The sequence below is a fragment of the Amphiura filiformis genome, chromosome 11, assembly GCF_039555335.1.
Source record: "Amphiura filiformis chromosome 11, Afil_fr2py, whole genome shotgun sequence".
Lineage (NCBI taxonomy): Eukaryota > Metazoa > Echinodermata > Ophiuroidea > Amphilepidida > Amphiuridae > Amphiura > Amphiura filiformis.
Window position 1 is genome coordinate 52,553,645 of NC_092638.1, and position 23,711 is coordinate 52,577,355.

At 36.7% G+C, this 23,711-nt stretch overlaps 1 protein-coding gene across 1 annotated transcript in view; it reads right to left on the reverse strand.

The window, feature by feature from the left end:
* Positions 1-256: 256 nt before the first annotated feature.
* The window catches only part of LOC140163766 (GATOR1 complex protein DEPDC5-like), an 82,615-nt gene continuing 59,160 nt past the window's right edge, over positions 257-23,711 (reverse strand). Inside the window, 12 exon segments of the mRNA XM_072187081.1 lie at positions 257-1,390; positions 1,393-1,564; positions 2,213-2,442; positions 3,024-3,212; positions 3,709-3,830; positions 4,061-4,086; positions 4,573-4,726; positions 10,661-10,891; positions 12,389-12,494; positions 13,221-13,356; positions 13,728-13,954; positions 19,334-19,540. Coding sequence (XP_072043182.1) covers positions 1,043-1,390; positions 1,393-1,564; positions 2,213-2,442; positions 3,024-3,212; positions 3,709-3,830; positions 4,061-4,086; positions 4,573-4,726; positions 10,661-10,891; positions 12,389-12,494; positions 13,221-13,356; positions 13,728-13,954; positions 19,334-19,540 — 2,148 coding nt within the window. The 3' untranslated portion in view covers positions 257-1,042.

Genomic DNA, 23,711 nt, shown 5'->3' on the forward strand with positions numbered 1-23,711 from the left:
GAATTAACATAGCGATCAGTAAGCAATCGTATTTCGAAGGACAAAATGTGGGCGGGCAAAAATACTGAACAAACCAATCAAAATATATCGGAAATACCAACAAATTAGAAGTGAGTAGAATTTACTTCTGCATCATGTAAGTGTAAGCAGACTTTGATCATGCTATGTCCATTCAAATGAAATCCTTACTTAAATAATTAAAACCATTAGTGCAGACAATATACCATATTGTCTGTAATAGACGACTTCCCTCTTATTAACGCTTCGCATAACTTTTCAATGAAAAGGTGATCAAAATAAACAAATTTCCATGCCATATGTGTGAGCAAGCTTAACACTGGAATCAATACCAGCTGTTACATTCGCTAAATTGTATGGACAAAACCTATTCTAACATAAACTTTCATCCAGTTCATTGCACATTTTGGTAAAATTTCACAGTATATCACATTCTTGCTGAAAATGCACTTACAGATGTTATGTCATAGTATTTACCAAGATAATGTGCTGTTACATGGGCACAGAATTAAGCTTTTTTCACTCAGTGAAAATTTACTTCTAATAAATGATAAACGCCCCCTTTTGAAAAATTGCACGCCCTTGGGCATTTATTACAGACAATACAGCAGTGCCTGGTGAGTGAACCATGAATGATCACTCTCATTTTTTCAGAAATAGGCCATACAATCAGCGCTGTGATCCAAATGCAATAGCGATTTACAGAATCTCCTATGCATGGTTATATATGTATGTATATATGTAACTATAATATGATGCCTGCAAAAGTTATATTACATAGGGTCTATAATATTACAGTACCAGAGATATCTTAAAAAAAGATAAACCCTTTGTTTGGCCCCTAGGCAGACATCTTGATTTGTAGATGTTGATTTGGCCAGCAATCTGAATCTTCCACAGAGGGGGGATGAGTTTCAAATAGAGTAGGTTTATGTGATGAGGACCTATTTTTGAATATGGAGTAGTATAAGAGGAATGACAATGTGGGTGCAACCACTCCCTTTTGATTAATACTGTTGGATACCTATGAACTATTGCCCTCATGTCCCTCATTGCCCCCTCCCTCATCTTCCTTCATTTCTTCATTGATATTTTCCTCCTCATCTATCTTCTCTTTCAACATTTCTTGACAACTCTCCCAATAGGCACTTAAGCGACCATCGTCATTGTTACAAAAGCTGATGAAATCAGCTAGCAGTTTGTCGTGCAACTTTTCGTCTCCCGCTGAGCTGGTGCGCCATCGTTTGGTCATCAAGTAGTTGTACGCCCAGAGGAAATACACACCGTTCTGAGTGGAGGATGTGTCGCGGGAGATGGCACTGTTGACGCCATTTTGGTAGTTGCCGTGGTAATTTTGATTGTAACTGAGATGTAACTGTGGGAATGATGAGTGTGGTTGTTTGCAGGTTCTCTGTTTTTGTTAGCGAGGTCATCAATGAAAACTAACGCTGCACCCGACACATGGACGTATTCACACTGCCCCTCGTAGGACATGTAGCGAAGAAGTGCCGATTGACTGGAGTCACGTGCTGGGATGAACCCAAATCTGGTGAAGAAAGAAACACACAAATTAAAATCAGTCTGATGAATTGATTCCTTTCATCATACAAGAATAAATGATAGATAAATAGCAAACAAATAATAAATAAATAAATAAATAGACACAAGACAAGGAAAGAGATGATAAGAAAAAATAAACAAATGTATGAAAAAAGAAAGAAAGACAGAAAGAGAGTGACAGACAGAAGGAAGAAGGGAAGAATGGGATGAAGCAAGGAACAAAGGACAGATGGAAGGATAAAAGGAAGGAAGGAATGAAGAAAGAAAGAAAGAATGCAAGGTGGAAGCAGGCCACCAAGCAAGCAAACAAGAAAATATATATACAAACCAATGGTTTTCTACTACAAACAAAGTTTTTTGTCCATATTTTTGAGAGAGGTAATAGAACCAGCATAGGCCCATCTTCAATCTGGCACGTCACTCCTGTCATTCACCCTCTAATTATTTTGAGAACAGTGCATACTCACAGAATAAAGTTCAGCTTTTGGGTGGCTATTGTCAAAACTAAGCCCATACATTATAATTAAGTTCTTTACCGATTACAACTCAAAACTTAAAATTAAAAAGAAAATGCACAAATCCAAAACATGAGGACAGATCAACTAACACAAAACACATTTTTGGCCTAACTTACTTTCTTAAGACGGCTTCTTGAAACAAATACAGCCTCTTGTTTCTCGACCTTTTCTCAAATTTCTGAAAGAGATGATGTTTTGGGTCATCCACAAGATGTTCCACATGAAGAGGAATGGTCCTTGGATACGACAGTGGATTGTGGCAATCGATGCATCTGTTGAAAGGATCAATTGGTGCTGGGATCAGGTGGAAACCACACTGCACTGCCTTTCTGGTCCATGCTTGTACCTGAACATATGGAGCATAGGAAAGAAAATTGTTTGGTGTTTTCATTATTATATATGTTTTGATTACAATTATTGTGATGTATTTTGTCCCACAATTGTAATTGTGTTACATAAAGGCCCATTTATCCCAGCAAAAGTTTAAACAAATTTAAATTGTGTATAAATAGCTTAAACAGGAAGGATAAGTCATTATAATTGTCATTGGGTATTTTTAAAATGAAAAATTTGGCACAAAAATAAGCAGGCTATGTTAGCACATTTATGCTGATTATTAAAGCTACAAAAAACGATTTTTACGATTTTCCGAATCAGCAAATTACTGAATTGGCCTTTAACAAAGTAGTGTCGATTTCATTCAAAAAAAAATACTGCTGTAGTATTGATTCAAACTTGTTCATCAATGGAACATTCTAAAAAAACCAAATTCCATGTTTGTCACGTGAAGCAGGCTGGCATTAAATATTGTTCGGACCGGCTCTTGACCAATCTAAACACAAATCCACTCGTATAAACAGACATCGTTAGAGAATGTGTCTGTATGTATGAACATTGTTTTAGCATCAAAAATCATTAATTCCTTACCATTTCCAGAAGTAGACTTGGTGTTGCTACCAGCCATTCTAGTTGTATCTCAAATGCTTTACTGGGATTATAGCACGACTCGTAATTGACATGACACCATTCAGTACGGTCAGACTTATTCCCTGTCATATCCAGGATCACATTCTTATAGCTTGGCAAGGTGAAATCTGTACAATAAAAGTAAACACACTAGGATTATAACAAGACTCATAGTTGACATGACACCATTCAGTACGGTCAGACTTATTCCCTGTCATATCCAGGATCACATTCTTGTAGCTTGGCATGGTGAAATCTGTACAATAAAAGTAAACACACTGGGATTATAACAAGACTCATAGTTGACATGACACCATTCAGTATGGTCAGACTTATTCCCTGTCATATCCAGGATCACATTCTTATAGCTTGGCAAGGTGAAATCTGTACAATAAAAGTAAACACACTAGGATTATAACAAGACTCATAGTTGACATGACACCATTCAGTACGGTCAGACTTATTCCCTGTCATATCCAGGATCACATTCTTGTAGTTTGGCAAGGTGAAATCTGTACAATAAAAGTAAACACACTGGGATTATAACAAGACTCATAGTTGACATGACACCATTCAGTACGGTCAGACTTATTCCCTGTCATATCCAGGATCACATTCTTATAGCTTGGCAAGGTGAAATCTGTACAATAATAGTAAACACACTAGGATTATAACAAGACTCATAGTTGACATGACACCATTCAGTACGGTCAGACTTATTCCCTGTCATATCCAGGATCACATTCTTGTAGCTTGGCATGGTGAAATCTGTACAATAAAAGTAAACACACTAGGATTATAACAAGACTCATAGTTGACATGACACCATTCAGTACAGTCAGACTTATTCCCTGTCATATCCAGGATCACATTCTTGTAGCTTGGCAAGGTGAAATCTGTACAATAAAAGTAAACACACTAGGATTATAACAAGACTCGTAGTTGACATGACACCATATAGTACGGTCAGACTTATTCCCTGTCATATCCAGGATCACATTCTTGTAGCTTGGCAAGGTGAAATCTGTACAATAAAAGTAAACACACTAGGATTATAACAAGATTCATAGTTGATGTGACACCATTCAGTACGGTCAGACTTATTCCCTGTCATATCCAGGATCACATTCTTATAGCTTGGCAAGGTGAAATCTGTACAATAAAAGTAAACACACTAGGATTATAACAAGACTCATAGTTGACGTGACACCATTCAGTACGGTCAGACTTATTCCCTGTCATATCCAGGATCACATTCTTGTAGCTTGGCAAGGTGAAATCTGTATAATAAAAGTAAACACACTAGGATTATAACAAGACTCATAGTTGACATGACACCATTCAGTATGGTCAGACTTATTCCCTGTCATATCCAGGATCACATTCTTGTAGCTTGGCAAGGTGAAATCTGTACAATAAAAGTAAACACACTAGGATTATAACAAGACTCATAGTTGACATGACACCATTCAGTACGGTCAGACTTATTCCCTGTCATATCCAGGATCACATTCTTGTAGCTTGGCAAGGTGAAATCTGTACAATAAAAGTAAACACACTAGGATTATAACAAGACTCATAGTTGACATGACACCATTCAGTACAGTCAGACTTATTCCCTGTCATATCCAGGATCACATTCTTGTAGCTTGGCAAGGTGAAATCTGTACAATAAAAGTAAACACACTAAGCTTAGTCGTTCAACCATGTGATGTGTGCTGCATGCGTGTGTGTTAGATTAAAAAAAAAGCAAGCAAGGTCTACCTAGCCTAGCCTTAACTAGCCTACTGATGCCTAGCTAGGCCTATGTCTCTTGGCCTATTTCCTTGCAAGTATAAGCAGTGTCTAAACTTCCCAAGTCAAGAGCCTGAATACAAAAATGCTTTTAACCAATCAGATGCCCCAAAAATATGTATGAGGTGTATAAAACAAATATAGACTGCTCTTTATTCGGGGGATGGTGAAAACTGTTTCTCCTTGCCTTGGTGATCTTGAAAGGTGGGTCTACTATTTCCCCTTGACCAGGTGCTCTTGGGTCTATATTTGTATATTGACACATTTTCCTCCATATCTGCCGACTAGAATTGTTGACTTCCAACTGATTTTGCTGATCAAATCACATATTTGATTTCAAGTGCATCAAAATGGTGCATTTGAAGGATATTGTCTTTGTAATAAGCACTGATAATCTAGGCATGGGAACGTTAAACGCATGTACCGTTAAACGCATCGCATGATGGGAATGATTTTTCAATGCTAATTAACAGTTGAAAGTAACAAAATCTGAATACAACCTTAATAAGTTACATGAAACTTGCTCAAAACATTCATTATTTAACACTAATACGTCAAAATAATGCATAGTTTTTGACATGTTTGGGCCATTGACTTCGCGAATTTTACCGTATTTTACCATTGGTACTAACATATTCTGTTAGAAATTCCGGTTTTGAGGTGCACCGCACCTATCGTATATTCATGAAATCTTGCTGCCAGACGGGGCTGGATCAATGCGTGTTAATTATGTTAAACGCACATATCATTGATGTGTTAAGCGTGTCGGAAAATAAACAGAATAACCCATCCCTACTGATAACTGAGGGATACCAATCATTAAGTTATCCCAGTTGAAACCTATACACCCCCTATGGCAGACATGACTTTAATCTCCCAAACAGGAATGTGAATTTCAAATGGGGTTACCTGGATGGGTGGCTCCATTTGAAATCTGCACCCCTGTGTGGAAGATTGAGGTCTTATCTCCCACAGGGACGTACGGATTTCAATTGGAATTTGCTCTAATAGATTATTTGTATGCAATTTCAAAATCAAATTTTGAGAAGTTGTAAATTTGGATAAGTTCATCGTTCCCAGGTAGTATTTGTGTTTTGAACTTTACCCTATACACTAGGATCCACAACAAACTCATCTATCATGCCGCAGTTCTTTAACCCCAATACGTTTGTACATTCATTGAATGATCTTTGAAAATTTGGGTACAAAAACTCATGCTTTGCAACTTGAGGTCAAATTTTGCATTATTATTGTTTAATTGAGGTTATTAAACTATGCCATTGGGATGAGGACATTGTTGTCCATAGTGATAATACTCTATTGATATCTAAGTTTCTGTATCTAAAGCCTATCCTGATTATCAACAGATAAGATATTTGCTTTTGATAATGATAAGTCATAAGTTTCAGTTTCCTTTCAATAGTTTCATCTCAGTGGTTAATTGTCGTCCATCGCTATTCCAGTTGAAATCCATAAAGTCTTTCTATGGAAGACATTACCTTAATCTCCCACAAAGGAGTGTAGTTTTCAAATGGAGTCACCCAATCAGATAAATCCATTTGAAATTCACACTTTCTGTGTGGGTGATTAAGGTCATGTCTTCCACCCAATAGTACACATTTAATACTATTAAATTTTCATCTTCTATTTAATTTGCACTGATGTCCAAACATGGCATGGCATGATTTATTATAATTTGTTTTTGCATTGTGTTGGATTTTGAAAAAGTGGACCTTTTGGTGAAAAGTGCAAACAAGTGGATGTTTCCATGCGGCAACTCAACATACAAATGTAGGAAGGAAGCTGGATATATCTTAGATTGGGTGATATTGGGTGCAATATCTGGCAATAAATATACTTTGTTTGTCTAGATACTTTCAAGCATGGAACTGAAACTTATATTAAGATACCCTGGTGTATGTACCATCCCAGTGAGCAACTTTGATTTAATATGTAGTAACTTTGCATGACTGTCCACACAAGCCTCATTTTAGTATTTCACCATGGCTGCCATACTGATGCAGTGTATTAATAATATTTTTCTCTTTTCTTGGATGCTGTATTCCGTTTGTTTTTTGCCAACTAGTCAATTGCCAACACAGGCAAAATCTTGTTATCCACAAGGAACTATTGTATGTAAAACTTGGAATCGTACTAATATTGATTGTAAAAGCAGAGATCTAGTCTGTATTCCACCTCTACATCATGCTTCTTCAATACAATCTCTTCATCTATCTTATAACAAAATCACTGCTATCCCGGTTGATGCATTTCATGAGTTTCAAAAGTTACAACATTTGGATCTTTCTTCAAATGATATATCATCCCTGGAAGATGAAACATTTGCCAGCCTTCATGAGTTAATAACTTTAGATTTGAGTAACAACTGGATTTCAGAGATACAAGCAAACTTGTTTTGTAGTCTTCATAAACTGCAGCACTTGACTCTTTCACTCAACCGCATTTCAGCACTGCGTGACGGTGCATTTGCTGGACTTGACAAACTAATAACTTTGGACTTGGTTGGCAATAAGATTTACTTTATAAGTGATAAAGCCTTAAGCACACTAAGCAAACTTAGTAATTTAGACTTAAATTTAAACTGGTTGGGTATTTTATCTGGTTTCCCATTTAAAAATTTAGTCTCCCTGCACTCACTAAGAATTGAATGGCAAAATGCAACTTGTCTTAGTATGACATCACTTGCAGGGTTGGAAAACTTGCAATCTTTGACTCTATCATTTTATGGTACACTTGATAATATTGCTGCTACCCCTCTAGCTAACCTTATATCTTTGCGGGAACTATCCATAGGCGGCACTTTCATTGACTGTGATAGTCTGAACAGACTGTTTATAGGATTACACAACCTTCAACTACTCGACATCACCATTTCTATATCTTGTCCTGAAATCAAGTTTTGCTCATTGTATGATGAAAATTCCAATGATTTGGATGCAATTCGTAAATGTAGCAGAGTGATTCCTTTGAAACATCTAAGGTTTACCCAGTCTTATACTAGCAGCCTTCCAGCTTTTGATGCACTGCATAATCTAACCAGTCTTTACCTTGATCTCTACCTTGGGGTGCCCACAGCTATTGAGGCTTTAAACTCTCTAGATTCACCCCTTCAAATTCTAACCCTTGACAGTCAAGATCTACATGTCATTTTAAATTCAACAACATTTGCATCATGGGGAAATTGGAAAGCATCACTAAAGGAATTGACATTATCTGCAGATGAGATTAGCTTAGAAGATGCACCATTTGAATGGTTTACTGGTTTGCAAGTTTTAGATTTTATGTTCCCAACAACTCTCACTCACACATTGCCAGTGAATGCCTTCAAAGGTTTACACAGTTTAAATACACTAATATTGCCTAATTTCGACACGTCTTCACTTGGCGCTCTTAATACATTTAATACCTATAACTCTTTAATCACATTGGATCTGTCATACAATCAATTAAGTGGTGATTTTGAATGAATGGGAGACTTTGTATATAATATTTTGTGTATGTGCACCACCTAATTTGAAAAATCTAAGCATAGGGCACCAAAAGATGTTCTCATTCAATACAGATATATGCAATGTTGCACCACAGTTAGTGTCATTTGATGGTAGTGCATCATCCATATACCTCTATACAACCAATTCTACCTGTCTACATCTTGTAACATTGATTCTTTCATACTGCGTCTTCGATTTTCGAGGTGAAAATGTAATGGATTTGCCCGCTTTACAGGACCTGAAACTAAACTCGATTTACTCTGAATATTCTGTTCATAATGCACTTAATGTCTTCAAAGCACCTAGATTGCAAAGACTTTATTTAAGATTTAATTATATTACAAAAATTGATCCTAATCTTTATTATTTCAGTGAATTAAAATATCTAGATTTAAGCTACAACAAACTGACATCCATAAATGGTTTGCAGTACTTCAGTAATATCAGAACATTACATCTTGAAAATAATGATATCAAGATAGTCCCAAAAGAAATTCTATCTGAATCTTACCATCCCTTTCTGAGGACATTGTATATACATAACAATAAATACCAATGCGACTGTGAAGTTGAGGCTTTTAGGAACTGGATTCTTACAGATAACATGGTTCGGATTCTTAATGATATGATGTTTCAGTTACCAGTTGGTGGATATCTCTGCTTTTTACCAGATTCAAAAAAAGATTTCAGTATCACAGAAGTACAATTAGATTGTGAATATCACATTTGGAAGTACATCTCAGTCAGCATTGCGTGTGCCATGGTGATACTAATAACAGTCATTTTGATGGTGCGTTATTGGTGGCACTTAAAATACGGGTTTTTTCTGCTCTTCAACAGAAAAAGACGCCAACAGTACCAGCTTATTGAAGATGATGATGACATTATTGATGATGATGAGAATGGTATGCCACGATATGATGCCTATGTCCCCTACCATATCGAGTAGATGGAGAACTTCTACCAAATATTGAGGAAGGTGATGAACCTTTCAGACTTTGTTTACGTAGACGAGACATACGTGCTGGGAGACCAATTTTTAATGAATTATCTCTTCACATACAAAGAAGCCGAAAAATTCTTGTAATACTTTCGCCAAGATTTGTTGAAGACAACTGGTGTTATTTTGAATTAAACATGGCGCATCATAGAGTCCTGGAAGAGGGCCGCAATGTGATGATTCTTATACTTCTGGAAGCGATTCCAGATAACAAAATGACACTGCTGTTAAGGCAATTATACTGTAGAGTGCAGTTACTAAGATGGCCAGGCAATGGACATGGACAGTATTTGTTTTGGAGATGTCTTCGAGAGGAACTTAAAAGACCTGTGCCGCTAGACCGCCGTTTTAATATTTAATTCCATATATCATAATGACTGTATATAAAATTATTGTATAATTGATTTCACAATGAATTATTGGATATTAATAATATACCCATACTACATGGTATTTTACAAGTTGACCTCAAATGAGCTGTGACCTGAGTGTGTGACCTTGATCACTTCAAATGCACGAGGGTTGTCCTAATGTAGCTATGACCCAAGTTTGATATAAAATTGGATCGATTGAGCCCATACAGTATTTATAGGCTTTTTTGAAATATGGCGGGCACAAAAGGAGAGTGTGTACTTTGAACTGAGTAATCTTTTGTCAGCTGAGAAACATACAAAAGATTACTCACTTCAAAGTACGCCCTCTCCTTTTGTGACATGATTAAGGGGAATGAGTCACATGTCGACCCTGGTCAAAAACGAGTTTTATACAAGTTTCTAAAAAAGGACATTTAGAGCAAGTTATGTCAATTTATCAATCGCTGAAAACAATATAAAACAAAAGAATTTTAACACTTTCTTTGCTAGTATCTCAAAATCAATATTAGCGACATCCGACTCATTCCTCTTGATCACGTCACATATTTTAAAGCTCATGTTGAGACCAATAAATATTGGGCATAAATCATCCAATTTTATCATTATTATGTTTTGGATCCAATATTTTCACACACTTAAACTCATCAAAACATAATAATGGGCAAAATATGAGCTTCTGAACTTCTAGTCAGCTGAAATTGGGCCAAATTATAAACTGTGATGGAGCTAAAAAATTCCAAAGTTTAAAAATTTGAGTTAAAGAGCTTTACATGTGCACCCTCCAGAGTTTGTTTTAGGTTAGGATTGGGTACAGGGTTAGTCTTAGGGTTCAGGGTAAGCATTGGGGTGTTTTCTATTAATGCTCTATATACTGTAAATGTTATTAAAGATTTTAAGAATAAATTGTGTTTGTCATACCTTTCATGGACGTCTCTGAACCCTTAAACGCCCACGTTGGCGATGGTGGTATACTGCTGTCATCATCATCATCACCATTGCAGGGGTCTATCAGGTTTGGTGATAGGAACGATGGCACAGAGTCCTGGCGGGTGTTTGGTACTGTGATCTCAAACCACTCCTCTTGGAAGTGCTCTTCAGGATACGGAAAGGCAGATTTTGGTGTTTGTGGTGTCTTGGGTGTGATATATTCTGTGCAATGAAATGATGAATTAAAGTTTATTCATAACATGTGTTTATATTTGAGTACACCCTTTGTTGGTCCGAGATAATAAAAACTGTAGGGTAAGAGACAAAAAGAACCTACTGTCTATATGGAGTAAGCTGATTTGCTTGCATTAAAGTTGATTTTAAAGTAAATAATGCCAAACATGTCATCAAACCTGCTTTTAGTGCTACAAGCTACGTAATATCACAAAATTAAAACAACAAACGTTTTGGAAGTTGGATTTTGAAAAGAGATTCTGTGGTATGCCATATACACTGCTGTATCATTTTGCCTTGTGTACAGAAGCGGTCCTGAATGCAAATGTGTGACGTCATAGGTCAACTCATCTATTAATAGTTAAGCTGCTAAGCTCACTAACTAGGAATTACTGTTCAGTGATTAAGGGATGGGATATGAACGTTTGGACAGTATTTATTGTGGGATATTAGAACACATCAGACATATCGAATTGCATTCTGAATACGAAGAATGGCCTTCTGATATCAAATAATTTTGAATGTAATACACATTTTATGGCAAATGATTAAAATTGATATTTTGATATTTAACAGTACTCAAAGTAAACTTTATAAATCTGATGATTTATACTTAAAGTGTATGTAGGTGGGATGAAAAGCCGACGATCAATTAAAAATTTTGACCTTTCGTATGGAAGATATAGATTTTTTTTCTCGAAACACACAAAAAAAATAGGTCTTTTTGGAAAAAAATCCATATATTCAATATGAATGGTCAAAATTTTCAATTGATCGTCGGCTTTTCCTCCTAACTGCATACACTTTAAGAATATATCATTAGATTTATAAAATTTACCGAGGACTGTTATTTATCAAAATGTGAAAAATATCAAATTTTTATAATTTGTCATAAAATTTGTATTATATCGTGATTTTCAAAAATGAAAATTATTTGATATCAGAAAGACATTCTTCAGTATTCAGAATGCAATTGATATGTCTGATGTGCTCTCATGTCCCACAAAAAATACTGTTGAAATGCTCAAAACGCTCATTCCAGATCCCTTAAAGTATGAACAATTCCTCATATCTAGTACAAGGTCCAAATCTAATAAGATGGGGAGTCATTTTGTATGTACTACCGGTCAAATTATCATCCTCTAAGAACTATTTTGATTGGTTACAAATAGAGCTACATCATGTGTTGAGCCAATCAGAGATATGGTAAGAATAATAAATAGAGCTGATGCAAGTTCAGCTTCAAATTGCTAAGTGATCCAAAAGCTTTATTTTGATTGGTTACTCAAATGATTATATCATGTAATTAACCAACCAGGGGCACTGTAAGAAAGTCAGTAGTGCCTATGGGGTTAACATAATGACAATCTTGCATTCTCCCAATGAATTTGATTTCTATCTTCATTTCCATGGCAACATGATAGAAACAATAAAAAGCAAAACTAAATAGGGGAATAAAGATCACATAAGAAAATAATTTCTTACCCTTTTCATTGACATCTACATTGAGGACATAGAGATAGAATCCATTGATAAATGGTAGGTTACGATTGCCAGAGGCATGCCGCACTAAGTCCTGTTCCACCATGTTCTGTAAAATACAAGTCATATTGCCAAGTCAGTAGATATAAGAAAGTTATAAAGATCTGCCATCAGCCATTAGTAGAAGGTTTCCATATCTCTTCTCATTCTCATGATTGCATAAATACTGTACAAGGGATTATCCCAGCATTTGTGATGGAATACGCCTCACTCTCCAGGATGAGTGGCAGCACCACCACTCTAGGATTCTATATCCAGAGGAAGACCTTCGAATCATAGGCGTGAGCAAAGTGGAAGCAAGCACAACACTGAAAATCACATCTCTCCATCAAAGACGTCAAGTGGCTACAGCAACAGTCCTCTACAAAATGCCCATCAGATCTGAAAGCACTGCTAACAAAGACATTTGTAGTCTGAAGAGCTGCCTGCTCCAGCTTGTCCATACATTGCCAGGCTCTCACAGTACCAGATTCAATTGGGTGGGTCTTGGTCCAGGGACCTTCTAATCCACTAATTGTTTTCCTGACTTGCCACAGTGCACTATTTGGAATGCAACAAGTGCCACAAGAGGCATGCGTGCCACTATAGTCCAGAGTCCCTGACATCATCTGACTTACCTGTAAGACCTCCAAGGCATCACATTCAAGGATTTCAACTTGTAGAGTAGACATGATCCAGGCTACTGCTTCTGATGCTACAAAGCAATTAGCTGGTAGGTTGCGGACATCGGTGGGAAGAAACACTAGACCTTCACAGATTCCATAATCTGACTTACCTGTAAGACCTCCAGGGCATCACATTCAAGGACTTCACCTTGTAGAGTTGATATGATCCAGGCTACTGCTTCTGATGCTACAAAGCAATTAGCTGGCAGGTTGCGGACATCGGTGGGAAGAAACACTAGACCTTCACTGTATAATGATAGAATAAAGAAACATTAGTTGCTAGGTTGTTAACGTTGGTGGGAAGAAACACTAGACCTCCACTGCGGAGTACAAAGAATACACTGCAGGCAAAGTATATTATTATTTCTTAAGTTGTGAATATCAGTTTAATAAAGCTCTACATAATTGCAAATCATTGAATATAGGGACAATCAGTATTGTTACAGATGATCAGTGACAATTTAACAAATTCATATATTTATATACTTGGCTACCAAGTATGGCATATAAGTTGATTCTATCAACAGGAACAGAGATGAGGGACCATACATACGAAGTAATGTCCATCCTACTATAGTTATAATACAAAAGGTATAACAAATAATTGCCTAGCTTACTTTGAATCTGCCATGGCTTTGGCAATATCCTTTATAGGTGAAGTAAGCGTCAACTTCAATGGCCTGTCTGGTATACTGTTCTGGTTCTCAGTTGCACTTGATGTCTTGCCATCTGTCTTTGTATCACTCTTTGTATCCGCATCGCTACTCGACCTGGAGCGGGCACCTTCTACGTGCAGACTTGCAATTGGTGGCGTGCTGCGACCTGATGACGACCCAAGATTGATCTGTAACAGGAATCACAGAATTAATAATTTTTTATTTATCTTACTAGTACCAACATGTTCATGGTTTTCCCTTCATATAATTGTCAAATAGGTGATAGACCTTTGCTTGCAATTAGCTTCATTATATTAAAACAAAGGACTTATTTTTCAACTATTTAAAGGTTTCTTTTTCATTAGTCAATAAAATGTACATGTTGTAGTCAGGTAGTTTCTGAGTCCTTGTATGGCTAAATTAAGTAACAAGATAATGTAAGAGTAATATCAAACCATATTTAGTTGTAATTAAAAAATAACGACAGATGATAAAAAAAAATCAATTTGAGAAACAGGTGTACACTTATTAGAATGTTGAATTTGCATACAGATTTAGTGTAACAGCTAACGGTCATAAGGTACAGCTGAATCCAGTTATATAATGTTGGTTCAGAGAAGATATCTTACACTTCCCACAATGCATTTCTCCCATTTTGATTTCCTGTACACTGATTACCTATGTAGTGCAACATGGGTTGACAGTGACGAAATGTAATTCAACAAACGAAGCACATCCAGATCTTGCAAAATATGTTTATTTCTTGACTATCGACCTATGTTTACCCAGTATATACTCAAAACGAAAACAAAGGGCACCTGTATAAATTAATGGGAGAGTCATTTGATGAAATGAGGTGATAGATCATGTTGCAAAGGATTCTGGAAATGACTTCATTTCTACTGAATGACATAGGTCATGTCCTTAAAATGCAACTTTTTGAAATTATAATTGCAGTTGTTAACATTAAAAAAAGAAACAGATCTATTACTGTATAAGATTTAATTATATCTTTTTGATCAGTATATACACATGCTATATAGCATATATATTAGCCAGGATTGTATCCAGCTACAACCTTGAGTGTTAGTGGGCCACTTATTGACAAAACTGCAGTGGCTGCCATGAACGATGGAGTGAATATTTTGACAATGTACATGTAGACTAAATCAATCAGTCATTTAAACTGTGCATGTATTCATGTTATGCTTCGTAGTGATGACTGAATAACTTACAGTTCATAACATGGCGGATTCATGAAAATATTCTTGTGCAACTTTGATTGTACACCACGTGTACTGCCCCATTGTGACGAGATCGCATTCTGAAGTTCTAAAAACATACATTTTCAATACAAACTTGGTCAAAAGGTCAATTTGGACACAACTGCAGTCTCAATTCAACCAGAATCTAATGGCATAATCTGCCACTTTTAAAACACATAGTGTTCTCAATCATCAACCCAGACAGGCTACATATGTGTCTTGATTTGATCAAAAATACATATATTTTGCTTTTTCAACCTGATGTGAACATTTTGAAGGACACTCAAGAACATCTTTTGTGACACTTTGCCATCTGGTGACATAAATTGAAGTGAAGTACTGAACTATCCACACCTTGAATGGGATGCAGACACAGTGGGATGCGGGTAACGGTTGCACCATGAAGTAAGCATGCTCTGAATGAGTAGGTATTGGCTCAATCAATGTAGACACCAGGATCAAGAGCAAAGTGAAGTGATTGTGTACTACAGATTTATGATTTGTGGAAGCCATCCCAACCTGGGATTTTGATGAAGCGCTATCAGAATGTCAAAATATGCAGAGTGACATTGTAGCAGGTGATTGTGGGAAGGTTTGGTATTACCTTCATGCAAGCATAACAGAGTTAGCCTAATATCAGAACATTATAAAGCTTAGGAATAAAGCGGTATAATCTCTCTGCGCAGTCTTGACAACCAACTAATTTGGTGTAGGCAGTACACCCCCATTATGTTTTAAACATGGTAAAGTGCTTACAACTGGATCAACTAATACCAAGTTTGCCAGCGTGGTTTGAGCTTACCGTGTTTAATGGCATTCCTACCATTTGTTTTTGAATACATGTACATGCAGGCACATTCTCTATTTTGTGACTCCCCTAAGCTACCCATCCATGACCTTCCTCCACGTATGTCAGCTAAAATACCATTTATTTGCAATTTCAAAGTGTTAGCTTACTTAAATCCCGGTGATACATATACATGTAGTTGCACTGAGAAGTTATATACACAAACTCATATTACATAATAATAATATAAATAAATGATTAATATATGAAAAGACTTGAAGGTAGGCATTTGGCTTAAAGGCAACTTTGCTTTGCTTACTGCAAATTTGGCTTCTTATTGGCCTGTATATGTGCGCTGCATACAACTTACAATGTAAAATAAGAAAAGTCAGGAAAGACATTAAATCATCCATTCTATAAACCAACTTACATACCATAATCAGCTCTTAATAGGCGAGAATTATCCGATTTTTGTTACTGCGCGAGTCAATAAAGTTCCAACTTATACACACGTAAATTCACAAAAGCGCATGTTATTCACGCAATACTCAAAGCGCAGTTCGCATACATGTAGGTGCTGTACCCAGCTATGTGAACGACATTCTATATCAATCCACGATGTTATGAGTCCCGCCTATTACGAGCTAATCAGAGTATAGTATACACTATACAGTAAGCCAAAAAATTAAGGTACCAGTTATGTTCACCCCCTGTATATCCTAAACAAAGCCAGATATGTCATAACTGAAACCAGCAGCCAATAGCGCCATCTTTCAGCTTGAATTTAAGACCTCATTTGTTGAAATTGTTCTAGAAACAAAAACACGACAATCCAAATACCCAAGGAAGATGCCAATTTAAAAGTTGCAGTTTGCTCAATTGCAAGCCCTATTGATGTGTACACAAAACGTTCGCGAACAAGAGAACTAGCACCGCGCTTCCATTGATTTATAGCACGTTAAAACTAGTGTCGTGCTTTCATTGATTAGAACACAAAAGTGCAACTTTTGATTTTGTTTCTTCATTAGGTTTTAGATCACCGTTTCTTTAATTCTCAACCAATTTCAACAAATAAGGTCTTAAATCAGAGCTAAAGAGTACAGGTATTGGCTGCTTGTTTTAATTTTGACATACTTGTCTTTATTTAGGATATACAGGGGTTAACACAACTGATACCTTAATTTTTTGGCTTATTGTACTTATACTACCACAATAGAGAGTTCCCGTGTTTTCAAGCGGAACGGAGTACAATAGTGTTTATAACGTGATTCGCACCGCCGTATTCCTCATTCCTTTGATTTGGTCATGACCCTATTGGTGCTACATTCTACAAAATAACATTTGCTAATTATTGCGCGAGTGTTGGTATTCTGAAAATTGTAAACGGAGTTTAGGTTTCCCTCCAAGATGGCGGGTAACCCAAAACACGGGAACTCTCTATACCATAAAGATTCGCCTAATGGTGCAAATGGGCTCCTTGCCATAACTGGAATTTTAGGCAAAAACTAAAAGTGCAAAGGACCATGAATCTTGTTGGGATTATCACAGTAGGTGTTCTGTAGGGAGTTCTTTATTCGTATGTGAAATTTACCCTAATGTAAAGCGCTCCACAGACTCCGAGTATTAGACATACAATATTGTATGTAACATATATACGTTATTTAATCTATTGCCATTATATTTCTAGTAATGTTTAAGTTCTAACGAATGTTTGATGATGAAAAATCGATAATAATAAGTTACATATACTATCTAGCAGAAATATATTATCGATTTTTCGTCATCAAACATTCGTTAGAACCTAAACATTACTGGAAATAGAATGGCAATAGATTAAATAATGTATATATGTTACATACGATATTTTACGTACAATAAAAAGTCTGAATATTGCTTAAAGGAGCTCATGTGCGCAGTTTGTTGAATCTTTACGGTAGTGCAATGCTTTCATCAAAAGCATTCTGAATTTATCAGTATTTACCACAATTTAGTAAATCTAGATTTGCTTACTTTTCACTTCTTGTAAATTGCATTTTATGCTAAAGCCTACTTTCAATTAACACAGTAATAAACAATTTGAAGATGTGACACAATGATCAAACACATACAATGTATCCTTTTTCTTATGATTACAATAAGGAAGAAAAGGAATTTCAATGAGTTATGACCTCAACCACCTTACACCGAATCTTACCCACACACATGCATTCAGCAGGGGCTCAATTTCACAGCACTTTGCTTGAATCAAAATTGATTCTCACAAACTCATCTGGTGAGAATCCAGTGAGAATAGACTGATCTTGGTAACTTAGGCCTACTGCATGCAGAATGGGTATCATTTGGGCAGAATCAATTCTGATTCTTGCAACTTTTAAGGTTAGGAGAATCACTGCGAGCTGATTCTCGCTGAATTTGAGTCCCTGTTCAGTTCATGAAGAATATATCATGAGAAGCAGAATTATGCAGTGTTGCAGAATACAAGAAAGCAGATCCTAGATGAAGCATATGACATCCCAGCTATAATAATTATCTGTTACCATAGCAACAGCTGAACTGCCATAGCAACCGCCTCATTCTTTCTTGATTACCTTGGATGGGCCTGTTTCACTTAAGTCATTCCTCCTGTGTGATTCAAGTTTCTCCATGTTAACCCTAAAAGGGCTAGTCCGTCCACTCTGGCTTATACTACCGAATGAACTATTTCTCCTTAGTGGAGCAGCGTAATGGTTGTCAACAGCATGGATTGTGGCTGTTCCTTTCCTTTGCATCATCATGGTGGCATGAATGGCTTTTTTCCATTTGGACGAACCATCCCTGTCGTGCTTCCCGACACAAAAATCTACGGCTATAGACTGTCGTCGCAGAGGCCCGGGAGGGTGTTTCAACAACCCCTCGCGCTCCAGACGCGACCAAAACAATTTCTAGATTGAAAAATACAGGTGACAATAAACTGATTAGGCTAAAGAAAGTTGATATTGAGATTTCCGTCACATATATTTTGCCGAGACGAGGCCACTCTTGAAGTGACCTCCACTTGAGATGAGTCTGGTTCATAGTTATTATTTAAAAAGAGACAGGTAGCAGCTAGTCAACAAGTGCATTCTTTCGATATGGATGTACATATATATTCACTTTATCCTTATTAATTTTAAGATCTGCCTGTTACAACACCTGAAGAAGAGGCAAACAAAATAATCATCAGTATATAGTTTGATCAGCTCCTAATCGGCGGGAATTGCTTGGGTTTTACCACTACCCTGAAAAGTAGACCAGCATTTAGAGTGGTATAGTTGACCTGTCTGGTCTAAATTGCAACAATTCTCAAAACAAAATATATTGATATTATCCCACGATGTTATAAGCCCGCCAATTACGAGCTGATCAAACTAAAGCAAGACATCATTATTGCTGTGTAAACTTTAGCATCAATGTCAAAAACACTCTGCAATAACCTGCATTACCAACTTAATATTCAAAGTAATACTGTCACACATAAATGCCAAACAATACTCTACCTTTGCTCTTCTAATAGTTGCTATGGGACGACGTATCCGATTCAGTGTTTCAACCACTCGCAGTAGTCCTTCAATCAGTGTACCAGCCTCCTCCGCAGTCTGGTCCTTGAATACGTCACAGTATTCATTAGTCTCTTCCATAAGTTTCTTGATGTTGGCTGTGTGGGACGGCAGCAGGAGAAAGCGACTACGCCAGAATTTCAACGACTAGAAAGTTAAGACAAAAGAAAGAAACAACAATTTATGGTCCATGTTGAAAATAATGCCTTGGGCTATTCAAGTAGAAACCCATACACCCACTATGGAAGACATGACCCACTGGAGAGTGGAGAGTATACATTTCAAATGGAGTCATTCATTCAGGTAAAATAATAAATAATAGATAATAAATTTTGGATTTATATAGCGCCTTTTTCCAGATCTTAGATGCTCAAAGTGCTGTAATTTCGCGGTAACCCCATTTGAAATAAGAAACAACTTTTGGTCTACATTGAAATAATGGCAACGGGCTTTTCCAGTAGAAACCCATACACCCCCTATCCCATTTGAAATCCACACCTCCTGTGTGGAAGAATTAAAGTCATGTCTTTCATAGGGATGTATGGATTTCGATGGAATAGCCCAATATGAGTTTTTGTGAGATGCAAATGTGTCAAAAAAATAAATAATGGCCTCATCCCAATGGCATAGTTCAATCACCTCAATTTAACAACCATAGTGCAAAATTTGACCTCCAGTTGCAGAGTATGAGTTTTTGTACCCAAATTTTCAAAGGTCGTTCAATGAATGTATAAATGTATTGGGGTTAAAGAACTGTGTTCTGATAAATTAGCATGTTGTGGATCCTAGTGACTATTACATTATAGCCTTGGATGTGCCCTGAAACAGGAATAACTGAAGATATTCAACGATAGATGCTTCCTGTGTCGGCTCAAATTTTGTTTTCATTGAGAACTCAGTACTTTCATATGATGTGAAAAATATTTTGTGAATTTTAGTTCTCTCCTTATTTCCCCACCAGTTAACAACATGGCTGTGATTATACTACAATACATCAGCCTACTCTTATTGTGCCACAGACTGGTATTGACTTCAGCAGCCACTCACCAGTCACCATGTTACCCATCAGGAAGTATTCCATGTAAAGTCTACAACCATACAAGACTGGATTGTGCCTCTAGGAACCTAGCGTGCATACCACTATTACCAAGTAATCCTTCTCTGCAGGTGATTGAATTGCGTTACAACCAGCTCAACATTATCCCTGATGATGCATTCAATGGATTCAACAACTTGCTTGATCTGGACTTGCACTCAAACAATATCTCTTACATCTATGACAACAGCTTCAAAGGGCTACACCAACTCATCAAATTTGACCTGTCATACAATAATTTGAAAAACTTGACCGGTACTCCATTTAGAGATCTTGTTTCATTACAGACACTACATCTTCATGGCAATCGAATCACCAGTCTTACTTCTTCTGTACTTGCTGCACTGACAAACTTAGAGAACCTCAGGATTGACTTTGGAAGCTTCAACTATGTGACAAACACTCCTTTCAGTAACCTCTCGTCTCTTCAGAGTCTTTCATTGAGAATATTATTGAAATTGTCTGATTGTAGTACTACCAAAGAGCTCTTCACTGGACTTAGTAAATTAGAAAACTTAGACTTGGTCTATGAGGGCTGTATCACTGTTGATTTCTGCCCACTGATCTCATTGCAGACATTAAGCATTAATCATGGCCCAATAAACATAACTAATGAATGCTTAACAGAAATTCCTTTGAAACATGTTGTAGGTGGCTCTGTTGAACTGTACTCTCTATATGTGTACCTACATCACCTCACAAGTCTTCATATCTTAATAATATCCACAGATATCAATGAAGCCATCACAGACTTAAACTTGCTAAATTCACCACTTCGTAGCTTTGCTTTTAACTCACTTGATGTCAACCTGGATTCCACATCATTCAAAGGCTTAGCAAAATGGAATGCTACTTTGAATGTGCTTGACATCTATCCTAATCAATTGTGGATTGAAGGGTCTCCTTTCAAGTGGTTTCCTAACCTGCATGTGCTACGGATAACTGGGGGTGGAAATCCTCAAACTGTTAAGATGTTCTCGGCAAATGCCTTTGATGGCTTAGAAAAATTAAGTGAACTGATATTAACTTTTTTATATTTCAATGTTTTTACATCAGGTGCATTAAACATATTTGGTACATTCAATTCTCTCAAGTTTCTGATCCTGGCTGACAATGACATTCAGGGTGATATCAAATATGATCAGCTTTGTGTGATCACATCACTTGAGAAGTTGGATTTATCAAACAATAATATTTATTCTTTGCCACGTCATAGCTTCCCATGTAACCCATCTTTGAAAACATTAATGGTTAGGGCATCACCAGGAATTTTCTCACCAAACACAGATCTAGTAGAGATTTGTAACAATGCACCGGATTTGAATATCCTAGATGCCTCATATTGGTCCATTAAGCTTGGTAAATGTACATGTCCAAAACTTAAGACTCTTTATCTTAATCAAATTTCTTCTTATAATTTTGCAATTGCTGAAGTTATTGTACCGAATTTACACAGACTTTATTTAGCCAACATTCACATAGGCTCACAGTATCATAAAAACATGATAAAAACAGTGTTGAATACATTTAAATCACACAATCTGCAATTTCTCGACTTGCATTCAAACGCAATATCTGCTATTGACAAAGAAGAAGCTATGTTATTGGGCAACTTGACATGGCTAGATTTAAGTGACAATCAACTTGTATCACTTAGTAATCTACAAAATCTGAATCATATGCAAACGTTGCTTTTGAGTGGGAACAGAATTGCATTTGTGCCGGAGTCATTTCTATCTCAATCAAGCCACCCAGAACTACAAACATTAGAGCTTCAAAATAACCCACTATTATGTGATTGCAGCGTTTTGGCCTTGAGGAAGTGGTTACTAACTGATCAAGTTGTAAGACTTTATTATTTCCCTACAGTTGACTATAATTACATTTGCCATTTGCCACACTCAAAAACCGGACTGAGTGTGACAGAGATCGACCTGGACTGCAGACCAAAATTGTGGATGTACATTTCCATAGGTTTAGCATGTTTAATTGTTGTAGTCATTACAATTATAATAGCGGTTCGGTATCGATGGCATATTCGATACATACGCTTCCTTCTGTTCAACAGAAGACCATATCAAAACTACCTCATCAATAATGATGATGATGATGTTCTTGGTGATGATGAAGATGAGGATGGTGTACCTCGATATGATGCTTATGTAATATACCATGGACAAGATGAAGATTGGGTAGATGGTGAACTTCTAGCCAACATTGAGGAAGGTGAAGAACCATTCCGACTTTGTCTTAAGACCAGAGACATACGTGCAGGCAGACTCATCTTCAATGAATTATCACTTCACATACAAAGAAGTCGCAAAGTTATTGCGATACTCTCGCCTCATTTCGTTAACGATAATTGGTGTCACTTTGAACTAAACATGGCACATCGCAGGGTTCTAGAAGAGAATCCTAATGTCCTGATCTTTATACTTCTGGAAGACCTTCCTCAAAGGAGATTAACTCTACTGCTCAGACAATTATTTTGCAGAGTTGAGTGCCTTAGATGGCCTGCAGATGGACATGGACAATACTTATTCTGGCGGTGTCTTAAAGAAGAACTCAAAAGGCCTGTACCACTGGATAGACGCTTTCAAGTTTAAAACTATAAAAGACTGTGCCATTAGATGCTTGCAAGTTAAAAACTTACATTTCATTTTGATATACCAACCTGGGGCTTCATGAATTGATGAAATTAGGATGCGCACCAAATAAACATTAATACGATACATTACAGAATGGATACAAAATAATTGAATACCTGAGTGGAAGAAGGGCCCAACTCCATTTTACACAAATGAGTTTTTACACAAAAGACCTGTACCCTTGCCATTGCAACATATGTCATTTCACATATATTTTATAATGTATGTCCATGTACTGGTACTAAAGGTCCCCTCAAGATGAAAACAGTCTGTTGCTTAAAACTGTTCCAAATATTGTGTTTTTTGTTTATATCTCAAAAAAAGTGTTGATGGAGTTGGGCCCTTCTTCCACTCAGGTATTCAATTGAATACATGAATACAAAACCCACCCAAGTCCATGGGAAGTGATTTTGAGAGAATAACCTGTGTATCATTTTAATTCCTTAAGTTAGATTTACCTGGTCAATATGGTAAGTTTTACGTGCAAATGAGTGGATTAAACTGTATAAAGTATGACGATTAGCATTTCAGGGACTTTGTAGGGTTCATTTTAAATTTTGGACTTGGGTGGTTT